The sequence below is a fragment of the Triturus cristatus genome, chromosome 11 (genome assembly GCF_964204655.1).
Source record: "Triturus cristatus chromosome 11, aTriCri1.1, whole genome shotgun sequence".
Classification (NCBI taxonomy): Eukaryota; Metazoa; Chordata; class Amphibia; order Caudata; family Salamandridae; genus Triturus; species Triturus cristatus.
The window spans coordinates 815,557,413-815,581,402 of record NC_140594.1 but is presented as its reverse complement, the minus strand read 5'-3'; the positions used below and the strand labels follow the sequence as shown (position 1 = coordinate 815,581,402).

At 43.3% G+C, this 23,990-nt stretch overlaps 1 protein-coding gene across 2 annotated transcripts in view; it reads right to left on the bottom strand.

Moving 5' to 3' along the window:
• The window catches only part of LOC146785479 (nuclear body protein SP140-like protein), a 509,550-nt gene that overhangs the window by 328,360 nt on the left and 157,200 nt on the right, over nucleotides 1–23,990 (bottom strand). For both annotated transcript variants that reach the window (XM_085634556.1, XM_085634557.1), the window contains exon 4: nucleotides 7,342–7,563. In XM_085634556.1, the coding sequence (XP_085490682.1) occupies nucleotides 7,342–7,563 (222 nt within the window). The remainder of the gene's footprint in view (nucleotides 1–7,341; nucleotides 7,564–23,990) is intronic.

Here is a 23,990-nt window from a genome sequence, read left to right as displayed (position 1 = left end):
GCGTGGCGGTCCATCTTTACGACTGCCACACGTCCGCCCACCATCATAATATGGCAGGCGGTAAAATTGCTTACGATGGCGGGGAGACCGTCACCGACAGCCTGTCCGTGGCAGTTTCCCTGCCATTGTAATCAGCCCCCAAATTACCACCCGAAGATTAAAATGTGCTCCCCCAGATCAGGAGAGCTTCATACTGCAGTTAAGAATGTTAGAATTCCAAGAGCCAAATGAGTCAAAATGTACCCCTAGGCACAGAAAAATGTTAATTCTTTCTAATCTAAGAGGTACTCGGCGCTATTAAATCCTAGTTCTGCTTAATCTGAACCTGGATTGTATACCAATTGTGATTTCCAAACGTTGCCATCAGCACCTACAGAAATGGTCTCTTTATTTTTTATGGTAGCAGCAACAAGATTAATACTCTCTTGTCAATTTCACAAAATGGCTAACTAGCCTAGTAAATTACTTTCAAAGAACGTTTTCATGTAATTAACTTCGAAAGTAGTATTAAAATTCACCTTTTTCTTCTTATTGTTGAAGTAGCCGTTCCAGTTATATTTTAACAGAAAATGTCTGCCGAAAAAAGATATTTCTCCCAGTTCCTGACGTTTAGAATTTGCCTGGATTTCACATATGGTTCAGGCAGACTAGCAGGCACATGCATCAACAAAGACTTTTGCGATTCCTTAATTGCGATTTTTAAGGAATCGCAATTAAGGAATTGCAAAAGCCTATGCATGTAGGAATCGCTATACAAATAGCGATTCCTACACATTCCTTAATTGCGAGTCGCAAATTGCGAGTCGCAATTAAGGAATGCCGTCCCATTCATTCCTATGGGCCTCCAGGCCCATAGGAATGAATTGGAGATTGCATGAGCAATTTGCGAGTACCAGTAGGTACTCACAAATTGCTCATGCAATTTCAAGGGTGTAAGGGTGTCAAAATGACACCCTATTGCACCCCTGAAATTGATCTGTGCACATATGTTGCACACACACATGCTCTAAGGGCATGTGTGTGCGCAACATGAAACTTTTGAAGATGCACAAAAGTGCATTTTTCAAAGTTTTTGCAAATGACCATGAAGTTCAACTTCATGGTAATTTGCTCCCCCTATTAGCGAAATCGCTAATTTTTTTACTTTGATGCATTGCATTTAAGGAATCTCAATTTGGGATTCCTTAAATGCAATCGCAATTTAAGTAATCGCAATTTAGAGATTCCTTACATTGCGCTTTTTGCATTTGGGATGATGCATCCCAAATGCAAAAATACCGGTCGCAAAGGGGCAGATTCTGAGAATCTGCCCGTTTGCGACCGGTTTTTCCTTTGATGCATGTGCCTGTAGATGTCTTGTGCAGTTTAAGGAGCCCTGGGGTTGTGTGGTCACTTCAGTGTAATTTCTATGGGAGCAAAGGTTGTGACATTACGATTGACATGACAGGTCGTTTTCAGTTGAAACCGCAACCACAACAGTGCCAGCATCTGATGGATGCTACCATGATTTAAGGAGCAAAGGAGCCACATTTTGACAAATATAATCTTTGTTGTACCAGTGTTCCAAGCAGGACATTGAACGCTTTGTGCCGTTCGGCAAATCTTCCGTAGGCGAGTGTTCAATGGTGCACAGGGGCGTAACAAACACCCCCGCAGCCCCCGCGGTGCGGGGGGGCCCCCAGTCTTCAGTACGTGAAGGGGGCCCCCTCAGCAGCCTTGCCAAGTATCGCGCATCAGGCATTAGGCTAATGCATTTTAATGCTGGTGTCCGCATCACCGCATTAAAATGCATTAGCCACGCATATATAGCTCGCTCCCAGATAGTGTAGAGAGTTCATGCAGCGCTTCAAAAATCAGCATTGCGCTCCGAAGTTTATCTCTGCACTGCTGCTCTGCATTGCCTACGAGAAATTAATCCTGCCTGCGCTGGGTTTGGAGGACTCGTTCAGATTACCGGCCACGGATATATTGTGTCTTTTCCTGCTGCTCCCTCTGTCAGCCCCGCCCAGCCTCCCTGAAACAGACATAGTTGCGGATCTTCCGAGCGGGCGGGGCTGCTAAATTAAGAAAGTCATTGAGCGAGGCTGTGCTTCCTCTGGTCAGTCTTTCGTTGAAGCAGAAAGCCATTGAGCGCAAAAAAGGAATGAGATGTTAAGTGTGCTTGCTGTTCACACTTAAAATATTCAAATATAGTTAGTGGCGCTGCCGCCTTCCAGCATAAGACTCTCCTGGAGGAGAACTGAATGTGACGCCTGCCCAGGATGGTCGCAAAACTTCCAAAGCTGGTGACGTCGCAGCTCAAGGGAAAGGAAGCAGATAAAACTATGATTATAAAGCCTGCACTTGATGGGGTCTTGATAAACTGTTGACATCGACACAGCACCTGCTCGGGCCTCTCCATGCCCCCCATCCCCCAATGGGAGGGGCGACGGCTGCTTCAGAGGCCTACACATATTTGTTGAGTAGGCTGGGGCGCGACCTGTACCGACGGTCGGCGAGGTCAGAGTTTGGCATGGTCAGAATAAGGTAAGGCGAGTCCTTATTATTAATAGGCTGTTCTGTCTACCGCAGCTACTTGATGGCTGGCTCTGCACTGACTGTATTTCTGCAACCACTACCGTAAATTGAGAATATCACCCTGATAAGTTGTTTTTGGGGGCTGGAAACAAGCCTCCAGCCTAAGGATGAGTTTTCAGAATTAGCAAAAGGCAAAGTAAAGGGCAAAGTAACGAAACCATGCATGTCTTTACTTTTCCCTGTTCAAACCTTCAAATATAAACCATGCAGTTGCAGATATGCTTGCTTAAGCGCATTAAATCAAATAGCAAACCAAGAATGGAATAATGTAGCTGCAGGGCTGTTTTTGAAAGGTCTATTGTTGGTGATATAGTCCCCTCACACATTTATTCAACTATTTGTTGACCCTGAATTAACGATTATGTAGGCTGAGATGAACATAATGCTCTTACAACACGTTATGAATTTGTAAGCAAAAGGCCATAGCAAATACAAAAAAAAACTACAAATCCTAGAATGCAGTAAGGGGTTGGCCATGGATGACTAAAGTTCGAATTCATAATGATGACACATCGGTTATCACCTTTCTGGCATATCATGACGTGATGCTGCAGCAAAGGCACCAGTCATCAAAAGTTTCAATTTCGTACAGTGGCAGAAGTGGGGCATGACTGGTGCAACCATATGAAAGTAAAAGCCAACTTCACAGAAGCAGCACAATGGACTTGATGTTTGGAGGTCCATATATATTTTTTCCCCCAAACGTTAATTTAAGTAAATTGAGTGGAAGTTTTTTCAATGAGAATCCTTATTTTTAACGCAGTGCGAGTGTGTCCACCAGATAGCTGCCCTGTGGCAGTGAGATGAAAAACGTCAATCAGTCCTAGCTTTACAGCCAACATCACTGTACATTCTGGGACCTGTGTTTGCACTTTTCTCACTGACAGATTGGCTGTTAATCATATCAGGCCAGTACTAGTCAGGACTGCTGTATTAAATGCCTAAAAGTCAAAGCACACAGTGATGTACTGCAGCAGCACGTTCATGTGATAATGTTATTTATTATTGCCAACAAAGGTAAATGTGTTTCTCAAGCAGCGTGATGTAACTCCTAATTGCCAAGCACACAAATACTAGCACTCTGCCATTCTACACAGTGAGAGGCATTTTAAGGCATTGGCAAAGTGGGCTCTGGCCCAGGGCCCTAGCCTTTCAGGGGTCCCCCCACTCATAGAGCCAGCTATGTTCTTGACCTGATGACCTTGAATCATTTTTAAACAGAATGCTGCAAACTGCATTTGTTTTCTTATCATTTATTTTTATTGAGCGAGAGTCTATTACATTCATTTTGCAGACAAAATGTGTGTATGTTTCATGCAATATCCAAATAAAATGTTTATTTTCGATCAATACAGGACCTCATGAGATAGGAGGGTGTGACTGAAATTATTTTCAGTAACATTAATGAGCTGCTGCTGTGTTACAATACTGAAAACGCACATCACTATCCCTGAATATCAGATGTACACACATTTATAATTTGACTAATGAGGGCATGAAGGAGCTGAAACTGTATCATAAAATCGAAGCTGTTCCGAACAGGGCCCCCAAAAAAATACATTAGCCCAGGGCCCGCAAAATCCTTAAAATGTCCCTGAGTTAATACTCGGTATGTGTGAAGAATGGGACAAGGCATTACTGCTGGTTTCTATAGTGTCACTCAAAGGCAATGAAAGGTCACACACAACCACACTAAACCAAAGAATTGTCACACAAAAGCAATCTGAAACCTTAGCAGCTATGTTGCCTCGGCACCGGCTCGCCAGGCTCACAAAGAAGTGAGTGCATGAGACTTGGTGACGGTATAATCTCCTAGTTGCACTTGCTATGCTATGCTATAAAATTTGCTTTCTCCTCAGGGCACTGCTCAGGACCCTGACAAGGGTGGGACTGAGGGTCCCAGAGAGAGCATTCTCCTCAGGGCACTGCTCAGGACCCTTACAAGGGTGGGACTGAGGGCCCCAGAGAGAGCATTCTCCCCTGGGCACTGCTCAGGACCCAGACAAGGGTGGGACTGAGGGCCCCAGAGAGAGCATTCTCCTCAGGGCACTGCTCAGGACCCTTACAAGGGTGGGACTGAGGGCCCCAGAGAGAGCATTCTCCTCAGGGCACTGCTCAGGACCCTGACAAGGGTGGGACTGAGGGTCCCAGAGAGAGCATTCTCCTCAGGGCACTGCTCAGGACCCTTACAAGGGTGGGACTGAGGGCCCCAGAGAGAGCATTCTCCCCTGGGCACTGCTCAGGACCCAGACAAGGGTGGGACTGAGGGCCCCAGAGAGAGCATTCTCCTCAGGGCACTGCTCAGGACCCTTACAAGGGTGGGACTGAGGGCCCCAGAGAGAGCATTCTCCTCAGGGCACTGCTCAGGACCCTGACAAGGGTGGGGGCCCTCAGAGAGGGCATTCTCCTCAGGGCACTGCTCAGGACCCTGACAAGGGTGGGGGTTGGGGCCCCAGAGAGAGCATTCCCCACAGGGCACTGCTCAGGACCCTGACAATGGTGGGGATGGGGGCCCTAGAGAGAGCATTCTACACAGGGCACAGCCTCTGAGAAGGGACGAGGCAGCACAGAGCTGACAGGGGCAGGAGAAGGTTTGCAGATTCAGGAACAGGATCTGCTGGGACGCATTGGAAGGTAAACAAGCATTTGCCATGTAATTGGTTTCGCATTTGTGAGAGTTAGAGCTATTGAAGTTGTATGAGATGTTCAAATGTGCTGTGTGTGGCAGAATTAGGTGGCATGGATTTGAACAAGCTGTGCACGCTAAGGCTTTGATGTCATGGGGTTTAAAGTTGACGATTGTCTATTTTTCTTTTTAAAAATAATATGGGCTGTTTCTTTACCTTTTAGTAAATTTCAGAACAAATTGTTAAACTAAATTGTATTGTTGCATTGTGTGCGTATGCAGTAAAGAACAAGTGTCTGGCAGACGTGCAAAAAATCATCTTAGGTCTCAGTATTAACTTCCACACTTCTAAGCAGTAATTCCAATCCTAGAATGAGTTACCGGTTTGCTTTACAATGACAGTTAGTAAAACAAGCAATTGCTTTCCCAGCATGTATAATTCGCAAAGGTTTTAGGGACTTGTTTTTGTACAAGGTATTGCTTTTCCCAGTTCACTGAAGGGATATAAAACATGTCTAGATAATAGGGTTGACAGGATGGTGTGATAGCAGAATATTGATACGTGTGGATCTGGTGAGGACTGCGGGCAGCAAGTGCGTGATATGCTATTTGCATAAGAAAATACTATATATTTTTTCAATTATCCTCTATTAGTTATTAGTAAGGAAGGGGGAAGAGAAGCATTCACCAACAGCATTCCGTTAGTCTTAGGGAGACAAAGAATGCTGTGGTAGATGCCGCTCAGAAGGCATAGGTATATGACTCAGGAGCTGCCAATGAAAGGAAGTGGAAATGCGCTTTAGACGTTGCCAGTATTGATGGCTACTGTGCGGTTGCAGACTTCGCTGGGCTGACAGTGGGTGGGGAAATGCTACGTTGTCACTGTAGGTTTAATTACATGAATGGCGCATTCTCTCTGGTGTTTGTCCTTGGGGTACTTGCTGACTGGTGCTACATATGGGATCAGGTTTGCCTTTGACAGGAGGTATGGTTTAGTGGGGTACATAGTGTAAATTAATGTTGGTGTGAGGAAACAAAAATCAGCCCCTTTGTACATTTAATATTATTGTGTGCATCATGCAGAGGATGAAAAGTAGCAGGAACGGCTTTGATGCCATAGAGGCTAGCAGGAAGAACTGTTTTGGGGTGGTCAGTTGAAGAGATTGTTGAACATGATTTAAACTACCACAGTGGCATTGGGGAGGGCAGCAGTTGAAAGGCTCTGTCTTTACTGGTAGGCAGTGGTTAGATGGGGAGCGGCCATCGGTCTTTCTGTCGGTGGTGGACAGGAGAGCAGTGGGTGGCTGTCACGGGTTCGCAGTGACATCCGAGGGGTGGTTTTAAAGGCGGGCAGAAAAGCATAACTGCGGACTTCGTAGGGGTGAGAGTAGAGTGTAATGGATGCGTTAGTAGCAGGCAAGACAGCAGTGGTGTGTGTTTGGAGGTGGTTAACTGGGCAGGCTTCGCCTGGAGGTGGGTCATCAAGTAGGAGGATGTGTTTGGTGGGCTGTCTGGATGCAGTGTTATGTAACTTTGCTGGAGGGCGCAGCAGCAGTATTTACTGATGTATGTAAATCGCCCGATGAGAGGGCGGATGTGACCAATGGAGGAACCAGAATCCTTTTTTTATGGCTGGGGTGAGCCCCTGCAGTATGGCGGGTCGCTGGCCTGAGACCTCTTGACTGGCGCGGAGAATGGGGGGCCCCCTCCATGTACTTTGCAGGGGGGCCCCCTCAAGTTTCGTTACGCCACTGATGGTGCAGTCAACGCGGCGTCTAGCTCATGTGAGTTTGGCGGGTTTAAGTTGAGCTATTATATCACTGCGATAATTGATACATGTGGGGAGGATATGTGGCCTAACAGTTACAGCTGCCTTCTTGGGAACTCAACATCAGGTTTGAATCCCGGCTTAGGCACAACATTCTGTGATTCTGGTCAATTCAGCTAATCTCCTAGTGCTTAAAAAATAGTGTAATGTCTGGTTCTTGTGTAAAACACTCTAATGCCCCAAGGCCGAGCTAGCACTATATAAAACGACAAAAACAATACAAATTTGGATAATCAGAAGTTAATTTCCATGCCAGTAGGGTCACTATACAGACTGTGGATGCCCACACAAGTACTCAATAGACACTTACACTGCTCCGTCGACTGCTTTGGTGCTGGTTTCTTCTTTAACGGTACGCCTTGCTCCTTAGGAGGGATGCCTTTGGTTTTGGGAGACTGTTGTTTCTTCTCACGAGAAGGAGTTTCCTTTTTGGCACGCTTGTCAGTCTCCTCTGATGTGCTGCTTTTGGAGGTAGCACAATCCTTGTCCACTGAGCCCTCTCCGGCTCCGGATGAGATCACGCCTGTGAATTCTGGAAAATAACATGTGTGCACTGATCATTAGAAACAAACGCTCAAACGAAATCCAATAGAAAGGCGATAAAGGTGTAAATAGTTATCTTTAGTGCAGCTGGACATGGGCACCTCATGTACTGAACATTTCGTCCAAGCCTTCAAAGCCGTGGGAATGGCTTGTTTTGGAAGATAAGCCTGATGTCCGGATAAATATATAAACTCACGGGCTACAAATGAAAAAAAAAGGTTTTCTTCAATTATATAAGACTAAACTGTGGTCAGATAAATAAGAACGCATAGTTTTTTTAAGGCAGTGTGGGCTAATTCTGTGGCTGCATGCGGGCTGCTGTTGTGAGCATCTATATGTAATGAGTAGGGTACAGTTGCAGACTGTGAAGGGGGCGGGAGGCTGCATTGGGCATGAAATGCAGCACCGTGAGGGGGCTCTCACGTGGTCTGGAATCAACTGCATCATGTTTTATCAAGTGTACCGTGGCAGGCGGTGCCATTCTAAATTGAAAATAAGTAAAATACCGCCTGAACTACAATTTTCAAATGGGGAGGCACTTTTTTTGGGTTCCTTGGACTATTTTTCAGTCCTACTCCAACCCTGCGGGAAGCATAACTTACAACCACCTTAGGCTTTTGAAAGGATGTCATGATGAGTAAGTGCAACTTGTAGGGGAAGCGCATTTACACTCCTTTCCAAGCGCACAGCATATTGCGAAATTATCGCGTATAAATGATATCCATGTTTCAATTTTAAAGTCATTCAAACTGCTCCAAAGTGTTGTATACACTTATTTATTGTTCTTAAACATAACACACGTAGGATGCAAATGTTTTCATTACTGTTTCTTATGCGTCAGATATGCCCATCCGGGCCTTTTTCTGGGCACGCTTGAATCCATCAAACATCCTCAGCCTTAAGAAGTTTTATACCCAATGCATTTCAAGCCATTTGTGGCCCTTCGTCAGGGGTTTACTATAAATAAAAGAGCGGTGCCATTAGAATGTGTGAATTAAAACATCTCCACATCTTATCACAATTTTAATTCATACTAGAAACCATTCACAATTACACAGATGTTCCTTACCAGGGGAAAGTTAGTTGAGGAAGGGAGAGGGAGGGGGTTAGAGGCCGTTTCAGCTGGTAAGGAACATCTGTGTAATTGTGAATGGTTTCTAGTGTAAATGCGCTTCCCCTACAAGTTGTATTTATGAACACGTGAAACCAGGGCGGATCACGTTTATCCAGGCTGCACACATAAGAACATAAACTTGGTTGATATTGAAAAGAAACATGTAATTTGGTGTGCACTGTATCACATTTGGATTCAAGCAATATGATGAGTAAGTGAACATTTCTCTCACTTCAAACCTGAGGGGATATTCAAGTCAGACCTCTTGGCCTCTACATTAAATCTAACAAATAAAGTTGCTCCCTCTATGTACGTCCTGTCTAATTAACTAATGAATGGAAATGACAGGAGGTGAATGTAGGGTTTTCTTAGGTCTGTGGGGAAAGCCAACAGTCACACGTAAATAAATGTTTTGTCTATGGTCAAGAAAAACAAAAATATATATATGTATATTGGGCTGACCTCTCGCTCTTTTTACAAAATGTAACACATAAAGTTGCTTCCTCTTACGTCCGGTCTAATTAACTAATGAAAATTAAAGGAGATGGTTGTCGGGTTTTCCTATGTCTGTGGGCACGACCTTCATTCACTCGTAAAGAAATGTTTCTTCTATGCTGGCCAACAAAAACAAGTAATGTCACGTGCTTTGTTTAGTCCCTAATGCTATGTCCCTGATATAGCTACTACAGTTGTTAATCCGATGAGGAACTTTCACACCCATGATTGCCGAGTTCTGGTAGGTCTGTAATTCTTCAAAAAACATTGCCGCTGCATTGAAAGAATTCTTCTAAGGATTGGGGAGCTACCCCACCAGTTTCTGTAGGTAATTCCTCAAAGCTGAGTAATTTATCTGGGGACAGAATGTATCAGTTTAATCAGCTAAATGCCCAAGGAAGCTTCTAGGGCAATTCAGCATGCAAAATTATGACATTACTTCATCTGCCAGGCTTCCAATTGGATTCCTGTCGCTTTACCAGACTCACAAGGAATTTAAAGGCACTTGTTCTTAAGGCCTAAATGTGCTGAAAGTTGATGACTCCAAATGCGGTGGATAGTAGCTGTAAGCCTCCAGGCACAATAGTTGGCAACTCAGAATCATGTATGATATCTGAGGTGCTACTGAAAATGTATCCTAGTGACAATCAAGCCCTCATTTATAACTTTCAAAGAAAAAGCACAATTTGTTACTAAAACGTGAGTTCACTGTCATCTTTTACATGTCCTTACCTGCTCTAAGTATTCAGGCAGAATTAAGTTTAGTATTTTAAGCTCTACGGCCACCCTACCAGTCCTTTGCCCTTTTTGTGACTTTTGGGACAGTTTAGACTTCGGCCTTCATAACATTTTGTTCCACAAAGGACATCCACGCCACCAGGATTTGCTGCTGCCGCAATTAAATTAAATAGCAAGGAGTGTCCTCCATGACCTTCTTGGCACTTGCTGCCCTCCCCTGATCATGAGGGGTAGCCGGGAGCTGTGTCCGGTCACAGTGTGAGCAGGAGCCGAGTGTCAAAGGGCTCAGGTCACCAGTTGCGTAACAATAGCCCCTGTGGTGCAGGGGGTCCTCGAGCTCCAGGCGCCCCCTCCAGGACTGCGCATGGGCGGCAGGCCCCTTGCCTGAGAGCTCCTTACTATGCATGGGGGGCCCCTCCATGTACTTTGCAGCAGGGCCCCCTCAAATTTCGTTACACCACTGCAGGTCATGGCTCCAAAGATAGCGTGCCACACCATATCCTCTCCCCATGACTTTAATCTAAGGATGACTCCACAGATTGCAGCTACAGTGACAAGGCCCAGCAGCAGAAATTATTTTCCCCAGCAATGTCAGTGACTCAGTTGGTAAGTCAAAGAGAACTGGTGTTTAATACGCCTACTAGAGATTGATCGGAATTTTGTCTAGTGCTAGTTTTGACTCGCCAGTAGCACAGAGGGTTAATATGCCTTCTGCAAAGACTATGCATCATGCATATCACAGAACTGTATTTTATGTGGATAGTTCAGTGGGTTACTGCTTTTGTCACAGAGATCCTTTTGTTACTTGCAATACATAAATTACAATCCTAATATACACACTGACCTAAAGACTGACATTTAAGACCTCAGCTGTATGTAAACAGCATGGTATAAGTTTTAACTATGCTTGTCCCTAGTCTTTCATTACCAATCATCTAAAACTGAACCCAAACAAGACCGAACTGCTACTCCTCTCCTCAAAAACAAACCTTTACTAATCCAAGAATGACTCAAGAATTTGAACACACTAGACGGCTCTCTTTCATTTTCTAACTTCGTAAAGTCCATGGGTATCACCCTGGACAAAAAAATGTCAATGAAGGAGCATATCAACAACTCAGCCGAAGGATCCCTCTTCAGACTAAAACACCTAAAAAAAATCAAACCTTTTATCCCCCTCAACGATCTTAAGACTGTAGTGCAATCACTTGTTCTCTCGAAACTTGACTATGCAACTCCATCATCACTGGAACTCCAAAACGTCACCTTTCACCCCTGAGAGTCACTCTCAATGCAGCGGCCAGACTCATGACAGGAATGAAGTGGTTTGATCACATTTCACCTATCCTCAAGACTCTCAACTGGCTTCCCATTGAAGGAAGATGCATCTTCAAGACAGGTTGTATCACCCACAAAGCCCTTCAGACATAAAAAAAACAAATACGTAGAAAACAAACTTACGAGAGCAGGTAGAGACCGGGCATTGAGAAGTTCCAACTCACTTCTTCTCATACCCCCCAACCTAAAAAAAGAAATCTACCCAGGCGCACTCCTTCTCAGGAAATGCTCCCAGGATATGGCACTCACTCGCCAAATATATCTGCTGCAACCCCTCCTTTTCTTGCTTCAAACGGGACCTCAAATCTCTACTGCTTAACAACTACATCAACATACAAGCTGATCCAGGTTTCCCAAAGACCCAGCCCTCTTCTAGACTCCTTCATTACGGTCACCTTATCCCAGGCAAGGCCCGTGCAGTTATGAGCGGTGGGATGGGGGGAGGGGAGTCGACAGATGACGATGAGGGAAACGTCAATAAAAAAAGGAAACCATTTGCCTTGCACTCGCTGCATTGCCGACTCGGCGAAGTGGTTTCCTTTTTTTAAATTGAAGTTTCCCTTGTAGTCCTCTGTTGACTCCGCCCTACCCCACCCCCGCCCCACCGCTCTTACCTCCATAGGCCTTGCCTGCGTGATCTAGTCAGTTCCTATTTTGAAACTAACGTCATTACCTTAATACTGCATTATTTTTGATTGTTCTCGCTATTTTAATGCTGTATAGTTTATATGACTGCATTTAACCCACACGTATTCTCGCATATAGGTCGAATTAACCTATGTTCAAAACATGTAAAGACCTCTGATACCGGCTGGTCTAGCTAGCACTATATAAAATTAAAAAATAAATAAGTAAATAAATCATAATGTTGCTAAAAGGGGCTAGTTTGGGTAGAAATGCGCTCTTATTAGTAAAGCCAACCCCAACCACTGTGGTTTGTCATAAATACTGAGTATGTGCTTCTCGAGACCAAACACTCTTAAAATATACTGCCTACTAGTATGGCTGACATGTGATTCCTACACCTTGTAATCCTCATAGTTTTATATAACATTTCCTAGACTTATTTACACCTATGATTCATTGTCTCTGTATAATTTGTCTGTGATGTAAAATGCTTTGACACCCTGCACTGGTTTGATCAGCGCTATAAAGTAAATGAAACTTTTGCGAGAGAGGGACTATGGCGAGCTGAGGGGTTCTGTTAGACAACTGTGGTTGTGAGGGAATCCATGGAGAAGGAGGTCATGGGGCACCAAAAAAGATTGTTGCACCGGGCGCCACCTGCCGGCCCTGAGAGAGTGAGTCAGTAATGCCTGTCACTGTGCTGTTTAAGATGGCTAGTCTTGTCCAGTTGGGAAGGTGGCTGTAATCGGTCTAGACTGCATGTATGTATGGACTTTAATAGTACATTGCTTTTTTTATAATGCAAGTGACAATCTGTGGCATCCAGTAATGTTTGTTTTGTATATAACTGTGTGTGTGTGTTTGCGTATGTGCACAAAACGATAATAAAGTACTGCCTCTGAAGAATGTGTTTATTGATTAATATCACGGTTACACAATTCTTTTACTGTATGATCATCTTACAAGGGCACTAGGTAAGTGCCCTTCAATTTCAAGTGCTTTGCAGCAGTTTCAAGATCTTCTTACAGTTTCTCATTGCTCATATGTGTGTGTCATTTCTGATACTTATCTGTTTCCATGGACTTCAATGCTGAAATTTGGTCCCAGCAATTTGTCACTTTAAGTGTCACAAATTTGATCGTTGAATGTCACTCACAGGTGCACAGAAACCATGGAAATGCCACACATAAGCAAACTGATAATTCGGCAGCTGTGATTCTATTGAAAAACCATTATCTCTTTATCCAGAGGATATTTCATGTCAGTCAGTCAGTCAGTCACATACTTTTATTCGATAATTTAAGATCATAAAAAGACACAGATACAATATTGATCACATTTGTGCAAATCCAAAATTAAAATTGTACATTAAAATTTCCTTAAAAATCCATTCTAAATACTGCGCATAAAATAGCAAACAGTTCCATATACAATGGACTAAAAATAAACCACAACAACATTCTTGGACAAACTACAGCACCCATAGGGCCTACTCTTTTCTTCGTATTATTGATCCGCACGGCTGCCACTAGGAAGTTTGCAACATGGAAAATAATCCGGGCACTACTCAACAGTTGCAAATAAATAAGTGCCAGCCTAACCTGAACAAACCCTGCTCCCCTTAACACTGGTATCAAATACTTCTTCCTAATGTCTGCGTAATACTCGCAGAACATGACAAAATGCAGAGTATCTTGTAATGAAAAATTGTCACACTTACAAGGCTCAGCTTTGTCCGGTATTCCCCATTTAGGGAAATCTCCCAAAGTGAGGTGAATTATGTTAAATCGAAATCTGGTTAGCAGGTACCGATGGAAAGGGCGTGTAACTAACTTCAGGTAAGGCTCCAATCCTGGTGAGCTCATTAGCCCAAAGTTCAGTCTTACCATAGGTTTTTTCAGCTCTCTTTCCTCCCTTTCAAATGATAGAAGGTTTGCCATGGCAGTTTTTATCAAATCCACACCTACTTTCTTAATAGTTTCCGGGGCCGAGAAGAGCCCAGGACGTCCAAGTTTTTTAAAGGTGGATTCGATATATGCTATCCATGGAATTTTACCAGCCTTGTCTAGAGCTAGACAGTCTTTTAGAATCTTATGATTCAATGTGATCTCCTGATTAAGCCAGGTCTTAAGCCAGCATATTAGCGGGGCTATTTTCAGTATATCGGAAACATAACCCAGCCCCATCTCTGCATGGATCGAAAAAGTAGGGGTTGTCTGTAGTACAGATAATAAGGTTCTTAGAAATATATTTTCTACCACTTGGATTTGATGATCTTGTGAGCTATACCCCCAAATCTCTGAGCCATATGTAGCTATTGCAAGGCACTTGGCCTTGTACACCTTCAAAATAGCTTCCATGGGTCTAGCCCCAAGGCGTTTTGAAAAGCCCATAAGGGCTGAAGTAGATCTAGCAAATACGTTTATTTTATGTTTCAGTTGGGGACACCAGGACCCTATTTCATCAAATAGGAGCCCTAAATAGGTAAAAACAGGGACCCTTTTAACCTCATCTCCCCCACAGAAAAAATACATCATTCTTTTCTTTCTACTTTGTTCCCCCACTATCATTACATGAGATTTTTTAGCATTTATTTTCAGATCTAATGACTCCATGAATTTGCCAAACTTATCCAGCAATTTATTTAGTCCAACACCAGTGCGTGCCAGTAAAACCGCGTCATCCGCGTAGAGGAGAACTGGTATAATCGTTTCTCCTACACGCGGGACGTCTAATGTTGCTCCCTTCAAGGCAGGTTCTAATGCATTTATATAAAGCGTGAAAAGTAGGGGTGCCAATATGCACCCCTGCCTGATCCCTCTTTCTGAGTTAAACTACCTTGTACATCTCCCTTCCTGGGTGACTCGAATAGTGGCTAATAAGTCACAATGAAGGTCAGCCAGGAATTTAACTAAAGCATGGTCAATACCAATATTCAGTAAAATTTGCCACAGCTTCGACCTATTTACTAGGTCGAATGCCGTTGAGAGGTCCATGAACCCCATATAAAGGGAACCCTTTTTAGCTATGGTATATTTACTGATAAGGAGCTGTAGGTTGAGACATTGGTTTAACATGCTCCTTTTGGTTCTGAAACCGTACTGAGCATTAGACAAGATCCCTCTCCCCTCAAGGCAGTCTGACAGCCTCGCCAGAATAACTCTGCCTAATATTTTCACTGCGGAGTCTATCAAGGAGATAGGCCTATAGCATAATGGATCATCTCTTTGGCCCTTTTTAAAAACCGGAATAATAATAGAATTGGACCAGGAAGCGGGAGATGAATTCGAGCCCGAAGCATTGAAGACATTTGTCAATATCCTGGGCCAGAATCTAGGAAAACTTTTAAATAGGTCCGCTGGGACCCCGTCCGGTCCTGGCACCTTGTTTTTCCTAGTCTCCTCAATTGCTCTTGCCACTTCAGTCTCCTGAAAAACCACTGCTGGGGCTAATTCTAAATTAAAGATCGCTTCTTGCGAACTCTCTGCCATCTGACTCCCATAAATCTTATCAAAGTGGGCTATCCACTGGTCATCAGGAATATTGCAATCAAGTGGAGAATTATCTTCTCCAGAAAAAAAGGGCTCATTAATGGTTAACCAGAATTTCCCACTATCCCTCAGAATCTCCGGGGACAAACGTTTATCCCATGCCTCTTCTTTGATCTGGTTTTTCCTATCCCTGGTGGCCTGTTTATAGGACTTCCTTAACTCCTTGACTAGCTCCCTGTTTCTAGGGCACTCTTTCAATGCTTTAAGAAGAGCTGAGTGTGCCCTAGAACAGGAGTCATCAAACCATCTTTTTCCTTTATTAATTGTAGGATGAATTTTCATAGTCAAATTGCTGTTAATTTGATTACAGATAGCATCAAAAGCCCCCACAATCACTGTACTTGATGCAGCAGTGTCCAGGCAAATGGTAACCTCTCTCGCTACTTTGGACAGGACTTCCCCCATAAAGGTATCTGGGATTACTTTTGTCCATTTTAATCTCCTGCCCTGGTCAGTTGGTATCATCTCACGCCTAGTACCCGTGAACCCTGTTTCAATAAAACTTAAATGGGCCCCCGAGGCCACTTCTAAAGTCACGAGATTATGATCACCAAAAGCAGAGGTCCCCACCTTGTATATTAACACTCTAGTCAAAACTAGCGCTGTCACAAATATATAATCTATAACTGTGCCCGGGTCCGTACCTTTATAAGTAGGTGCCCTTGGACCTCCCACGGCACACCCAGATTCGTAAAGGTTCGTGGTGGCCAAGAGGTTGTCAAGTGCCTCCCCTTGCTTAGTGTGTTCAAAATGCGTGTGAACTGAGTGTGGGGGACCTTCAAGATTATCAAAAACACACGCTTGAGCACATGGATGAATATTAAAATCACCCATGAGGATAACCTCAGAGCTCGGATATTTAGCTTTATATGTTACTAGGAAATCTTCTAAGCAGGTTAAAAATTGATTTAAACACTCACTCTCAGGAGAATTATAAAAGTTAACCAATAGCAGTTTCTCGGATTGTGGCAGTGATAGCTCCACTATCAAACAGTTATTGCAGGCCGCAACAAGCTGTTTTAATGAGCCATTTAATTTCAGGGAGAAAAATATTGCTAAACCTCCCTTCGCTCTTCCAGACTGGGCCTGTTTAGCAGGAATGAAAAAATGCGAATACCCATCTATAGTGAAATTATTGTTTATGTCCCAAGTTTCTTGGAATGCTATTATATCATATGACTTTATCTCGCCCAGCCAAATCCTATCCCTGCACTTGCTTCTCAACCCAGTTATGTTCCAGCTCAGAATTTTACATGTAGGCACTTGGGGATCAATGTTTGCGTCAGAGCTTTCTGTTACATTTACGCTCTTGACAACATCACCCTCGTTATGGTCTACATTACTAGCCCTCCGAACGCAATTATCATCTTGCAGTCAATCGCAATCTTCCAAACCAGATAGCCCGTCAAACCTGTTAGAAAGTGTTATATTCCCCGGAACACTCCAATCCTTTTGCCCCCCAATTAGATTTTTTTCCCCCCGCCATGTATACTCAATTGCAGAGAAATAGGACAGGGGAAAAGAATGAATTGCTGATACTGAGTCTCTTTGGTACCATTCGCAAATGTATTCCACCGCCCTCCTGTTCCTGAAATTAATAACTATGCAGACCCCCTCCACAGACTTTGGTTTATTCCCCACCCATCCCACTCTTCTAGCGAAAAGAATTTCTGCAGATACATGGGAAGGCAATGGGCGGTTCTTGTTAAGCCAGAAAATACATTTCTTCTTTAACTCCAAGTATGATTCCTTCTTACCCTGACTTAGTGAAGGAACCCCCACCAAAACCACCACGTAAGTAGAAGACTCTGGGGCGAGCTGAATATTCGGTAGGGTAGCTTCGCTATGAGCAGTAGTCTTTTTATGCATAGCTTGCTGGTAGGTTGCAGGCCTGCTGGTCTCTCTATGCTGCGACCTATCCCTTTCTCTAGGTCGCTCGGCAATTAACGGGTGATTGAGGGCCGATGCAGGGTAATGTATCCAGGGGTCTGCCAGGTTACCACTGTCACTCTCTTTACTCTGTACTTTAGGGGGAATATCTACTACAGATACATTGATTACATTTGACCCCATGTCGCCTACTTGATTACTGATTGGCCCATTGACTTGCTTTCCCTCCCTAACCCGAGATGAAGCAAGCGACAGTTCAAGGCACACTAATCTGGTTTCAATTAAGTCCAACCTCTCTCTTAATGGGACACAAGCATTCTTGAGAAGGCATTCCAGCTTTGTCCAAAATGATGGTCCCATCTCGTTCAGGCCTTTATCTTCATCCCGAGGATGAGGGATCCTTCCATCACTTACAGGCTGTGAGCCTTCAGAGATTTGAGGGGGACCTTGGGTTAAGGGCTTGTTAGGCAACAAAGCTTTTCCAGGTTTTGACTTCTTCCTAGGAGTCTGTACTTTAGCGCCATTATGGTTCCGTTTTACTGACAAACCCTGTACACATTGGGCCGACCCCACCTTGGCACTACTAGCTGACCGGGTTTTAATATTAGGTGAGCGTGTGACCCCTGTCAGAGTGAAAGTATTTTTATCCAAACTCTTGTCCGATGTAATGACAGCACAGGGTGGCCGATTAATCAATAATCCAGCTATTTCTGGTGACCGACTCCTCCCTCCCCCCTCCGGAGATATCATTGAGGCATAGGTATTGATCCGTTGTAAGTCTGGAGTGCGGGCTTCGGCTAGCCCACCCATAGAAGATCTTTTATCCAAGGCAATGTCCAAGGACAGTCTTTTTTCTGTTAACTCAATGTCCTTTGCTAAAGCTGAAGACACTCTAACCAAAAAATTATCCAGAGTGCCCATTATCGCTCCTCCCGTTAATTTTCTAGTGTCCCTTCCAGTCAATGGAGAGGCAGACATAATGTCCGGGTAAAAGCAACAGACTGGTAAAGATAATGATAATCACAAAGGAGTATAAGCAGCCACTCACTAACCTTGCATGTGAGTAATTGATGCAGGAGGGGTGGCCCGACCCGGCCTATACCGGACTAGGGCTAAAACGGGCCCGCCCTTGGCCCGGGCTTCGCCCAGCTCGTCCCGCGCGCGTCCCGCAAAGCGGGGCTCTGCGTTGCTTAAATGCGCCTCCTGGCGCTGGCGCGGCGTGGATAGAGCGCGCCGCCGCTGAGGCAACCGGGAATTGAAGTCCCGTGGCGACGGTGGCGCTGCTTACAGAGTCCAATGACTCCTGACGGTGGCGGCGTTATCCGGTGAGGTAAGCTTTTCTCCGGTTTAATTCCCCCACTCCGCCGGGCTCTGCACTGCTTAAATGCGCCTCCTGGCGCTGGCGCGGCGTGGATAGAGCGCGCCGCCGCTGAGGCAACCGGGAATTGAAGTCCCGTGGCGGCGGCGCTGCTTACAGCGTCCAATGAATCCTGACAGTGGCGGCGTTATCCGGTGAGGTAAGCTTTTCTCCGGTTTAGTTCCCCCACTCCGCCGGGCTCTGCGTTGCTTAAATGCGCCTCCTGGCGCTGGCGCGGCGTGGATAGAGCGCGCCGCCGCTGAGGCAACCGGGAATTGAAGTCCCGTGGCGGCGGCGCTGCTTACAGCGTCCAATGACTCCCAGATGGCTAGTCTTATCCAGTTGGGAAGGTTGCTGTAATCGGTCTTGACTGCATGTATGTATGGACTTTAATAGTACATTGCTTATTTTATAATGCAAGTGACAATCTGTGGCATCCAGTAATGTTTGTTTTGTATATAACTGTGTGTGTGTGTTTGCGTATGTGCACAAAACGATAATAAAGTACTGCCTCTGAAGAATGTGTTTATTGATTAATATCACGGTTACACAATTCTTTTACTGTATGATCATCTTACAAGGGCACTAGGTAAGTGCCCTTCAATTTCAAGTGCTTTGCAGCAGTTTCAAGATCTTCTTACAGTTTCTCATTGCTCATATGTGTGTGTCATTTCTGATACTTATCTGTTTCCATGGACTTCAATGCTGAAATTTGGTCCCAGCAACTTGTCACTTTAAGTGTCACAAATTTGATCGTTGAATGTCACTCACAGGTGCACAGAAACCATGGAAATGCCACACATAAGCAAACTGATAATTCGGCAGCTGTGATTCTATTGAAAAACCATTATCTCTTTATCCAGAGGATATTTCATGTCTTCTGAGTGGAATAGAGAATGCATTAAAGCTTTCATCTGCTCCCCCAGAGTAGCTAAAATGCAAAATGTGGATAGAGCTCAGAGAAAGACAAGCCTCAAGACAGGAAGGCAAGCTCCCCAGTCTGTTTCCTTTCTTTTGTTTATCAGACAATGGACCCTGATGTACAGTGGATATTTCAGGGCCCTTGATGAGGTTAAATTGAGAGTGACACCCATGATCAGCTGATCAGATCCCTCCTGTGTAAGGGACAGACAGTATGTGTTAGGGAGAACTGACAGCATGTGCTAGGACTTCCACAAACCCCTCTGAAGGTCTCCACTTTTAGTTTTCATGATTCCTGTATGGGAGAGGCAGTATTTGTAGGGAGATAATCTCCTCTTTCAAACGATGCCTCACCTGTCTCTTTCCCTTCGTGTAGTAATGATGTGAATTTCGCTAGTTTCACTGGCCCAGAGAGGCAGCAAACATATCTTGTCACCTAATTGGCTTTCCTCTATTATGAGGGAGTGTGGGTTAATAAATAGTACCAGTCGGTAAAGGAAATACTGTGTTTGCCTGTCAGGAGCCGGGAGGAGGAGCACATATCTTGTACTAGAAGGCCTGACTTCCGAAACGGTTTCTGTTTTTTTAAATTTGACAAAAATGACTCCCAGTTTGTAAGGGGCATTTTAGATCCCCTGAGGGTGGCTGACTCGGGACATTACCCCAGATTTGCTTCCCTACATGATCTGAAATGCAATTAACGATAACCGTTCAGAGAGAGGGAAAGAGAAAGAGACACACCTTGTGACAAGATGGCTGGCTCGCCACTTAGTTACCATTATTGTATTGCAAACCTTACTCCTTTATCCAGAGGGTATTTCAGGTCTTCTGAGTGGGAGAGATCTGAGGTTAAAGCAGTCGTACAAAACCCTTATGTGGTAGTTAATTGATGCCATTCCAAAAATGATCAACTGTATGAAAGAATTTGTTATAATACACTACAAATATTAAAACTTTGAAATTCATTTGTTGAATTAAGTTTAAAACAAATGGTACTTGACATAGTTGATTACTAACACCCTATAATTATACTTCATTCATGATGACTAGCGTGCAGCTTGGCTATTGTATCTAGAACCTTTTCCATACATTTTACAAAACCACCTATAAGCCTCCCATCTGCACCTTGAAAGCAATATGTTATTGCCTCCAGGAAAGTGCCTGTGTTCCTTTTACAAAAGAGCGCCAAAAAGATATTTATTTATTTCAAGGAAAAACGTTCAACACACATAAATAATATTAGCAACTGATTGTCTGGAGTACGGGCAGAACCGGCATGCTATATCTGTTTTACCATATTCCCATTTTTGGACAATTTTCCTGACATCAAAAAGTCCAAAGGAAAGCCTTAGAAATTAAGTTTGATTGTCAAGGATATCAGAAGCATTAAATGCTTTTTGTAAATTTGGGAACTAATGCAGTATAAGTAGCGACAGAAAATGAATTTTAATGTTTCACTTACAGAGTTGAAAGACCAGCAAGACTGGACTTTCTTTTTATTGCCATTTTTAATAGCAATTTAAAATTACGATCGGAAATGTTGAGATTCAAAGGCAATGTGATCTGTAGTTCAGCCAGTGCTGGACCCAAGGCTTTGATTTTAAAGATAAAATGTCTTTCCCAAGATGGTATTTTAAAGAGCTCTCTTCTGCTCTGATATATTTGAACCGAGGTTTCAATAAAGTCTCCTTCTGGGCCAATGACTGCTCTTACACACCAAGCTCGAAACAAAGTTGAGCTTTCCTCACTGAGTTAGGTAGCCTAAAAATTGATTTATCCAATTTTGATTGCACCTGATTTAAGCATTGACCAAATCGATATTTTACGTTTAAAACTCTAAAGGGCAGTGATAGCGAAGGCCCTCTAAAATTATTCACTGCTTTTTTAATGCAAACCTAATACCTTCTGCTGTTGTGTTAAGTGAGGTCATATACTGTTTATGATGGCCGTAAGCTTGAAATTCTACCCCTGGATATTTGTAGAAATTTACACTGGCAATAGTAAATGGGCCCAATTTCCACATTGTCTTTCTATTCATCCGGTGCTTTGAAAAAGTAATTACTTTTGCTTTGCTCTCATTACCTTACAAATTGTTTTCCCTACACTACCCTCAAGGTTGGTAAGTGAATGCTGAAGGCCTATAGGAGAGTGATCCGATAGGATAGTGTCATGAGCAAATTGTAAGACACATAAAGGCAGTTTATTTAAGTTCTCTAGGCATGGCCTTTGATTTGTAATTGAATTCTCCATGTCGGTAACAAACAAAATCCTTTTTGAAATCAATAAAGCAGACATAGAGTGGGCTTTTATCGGATAAGGAGTTATGAAGAAGCAAGTCAAGGGCCACATTATAATTGTTGGTACTGGTATTTTTTCAAAGTTTGTAACCATGGTACTATATTATGGCTCTCTGCGCATTCTCTTACATCTTCGAGAATAAAAGGGGCTAAATATTTTGCCTCAATATCTTGAAGGGCAATTAGTCTCTAATTGGATGGGATGGCTCATCCTTTTTCCCCTTTTTATGTATGGGATAGATGTAGGGTCCCTGCCAAGATAATGGTATCAAACAGAAGAAATAACAATGTTCGAAAAGACTGGATAGTAATGATAGCCAAAAGACTGTGTTTGTTTTAAATATACTCGCAGGAATCCCATATTGCCCCTGGGCACCATCACTAGGATTCTTCAAGATTATCTTTTGTAGAAATTTCTGTGCATACCCAATGTATTGTTGTACTCTCAGAATTAGCTGTAAAAGATGCTCCCCATTGCTCTTTGTTTGTGATCACTGCAGGTGATGTAGCCATGCAAGGGTACATTTGCTGGTTGTTTTCTTGAGAATCAAGAGACTTTGGTGCCAATGTTTGTTTTTCAATCACCTTTGTAACATATAGTGTGGTGACATATTTCTCCCACACCCCTGCGGGTAGATTATTCGTAGGAGGATGAGTATTCTGGATATCAATTTATTGATCCATCATCAAAAAGAGCTTAAGTTGTTGGTGGAGTATGCATTATAATGAAATGCCTAATGTCTTTTGTTTTCAGTTGTTTGAGAATCCCACACCAATTTTTTGTAGATTTTCTGCTAGGTGACAATCTCCTTTTTAGTTGCACAATATCCTTTAATGGATTGCACAACTTTCCGGAGGTTAAATGTAAACCAGGAATTAGGCTGGGGTACTTGATCATCCTTATTAATTCTCTGTAAGGACTTATCCTTTGGTGAATACTTGTCTTTGGAAAGCAAGTTTTGAAGTTGGCTATATGCTTCCTCCCAAACAATTAGGATATGGGGGTTACTTCCCAAGGACACTGTATTCAAGACATCAGTGAAGTCGTTTGGGAATTTGTTCATACAGTTCACTAGTTCTTCACCTACTGATGTATACCACTTGATTCGTTCCTGATCCCCATGGGACTAGATTTTGGTAAGCTATAACAATTAATGTCAAGAACGATGTTTTGAGGGATGTGGTCACTTTCCTGGTGGTAATCAATCTTGGATTCTTTTATTATTTGATTTGTAAGGTGTAAGGAAATTATCGTACAATCCAACACAGCATTGTTTTTTAGGGACAAGTGTGAAAATTGCTGGTCCGTCTTGGGCAAAACACCCATTATTGGCTCTTAAGTACATGAAATGCAAGGCTTCAGTTAATCGTTTAACAAGAGAATCAAATCTCTGATTATATACGGTGGGCGGAATGCGCCAAATTGAATCCTGCTCACTTGTTGCAATATCAGAGTTGTAATATACGAAATTAAGATTAAGATCTCCAGTAATTATAAAACCTGCATTAATGTTTTCTCCCAATAGTTCCAGCAGGTATTTCTCTAGATGTTCCACCATAGAACAGCGAAGTTTGGAGCCAAGATTTAGATAAGCATTAAGTATTATTAATTTCTGCCGTTTTGCATTCAGGATTTTGTGTTTGGTTGCAAGAACTAGTGGTTTCCCAGTATTAAAGTTTCTGGTTCAGGTAAGGAAATATTTATTCCCTAACTATTGAAGACATGTTCTTGAGTCATAATTGCTTTAAGGTCTGATTCAGACCCTACAGTCAGCCTTGTGGTTTCAGTCATGTCTCCTGGTTGCCGGGGTAAAAATGCAACATTGCTAATTGATTGTTGGGTAAAAGCTGAATTATCTGAAAGAACTTTGAGTAGCTTAAATATGTTGCTACGATTTAGGTAATGAGTTTTAATAACATAGCTAATTCCTGATTTGTGCAATCATTTTCCACGGACTTTTCCAGATTTGGATACACTGGATGGACTCATATTACTGAATTGTTTAAATCATTCCTTGATAGGAGTACCTAGATGGGATTCCGTGCGAGTGACAGAATCAGATTGTTGACCTATTTTATCCACCTGAA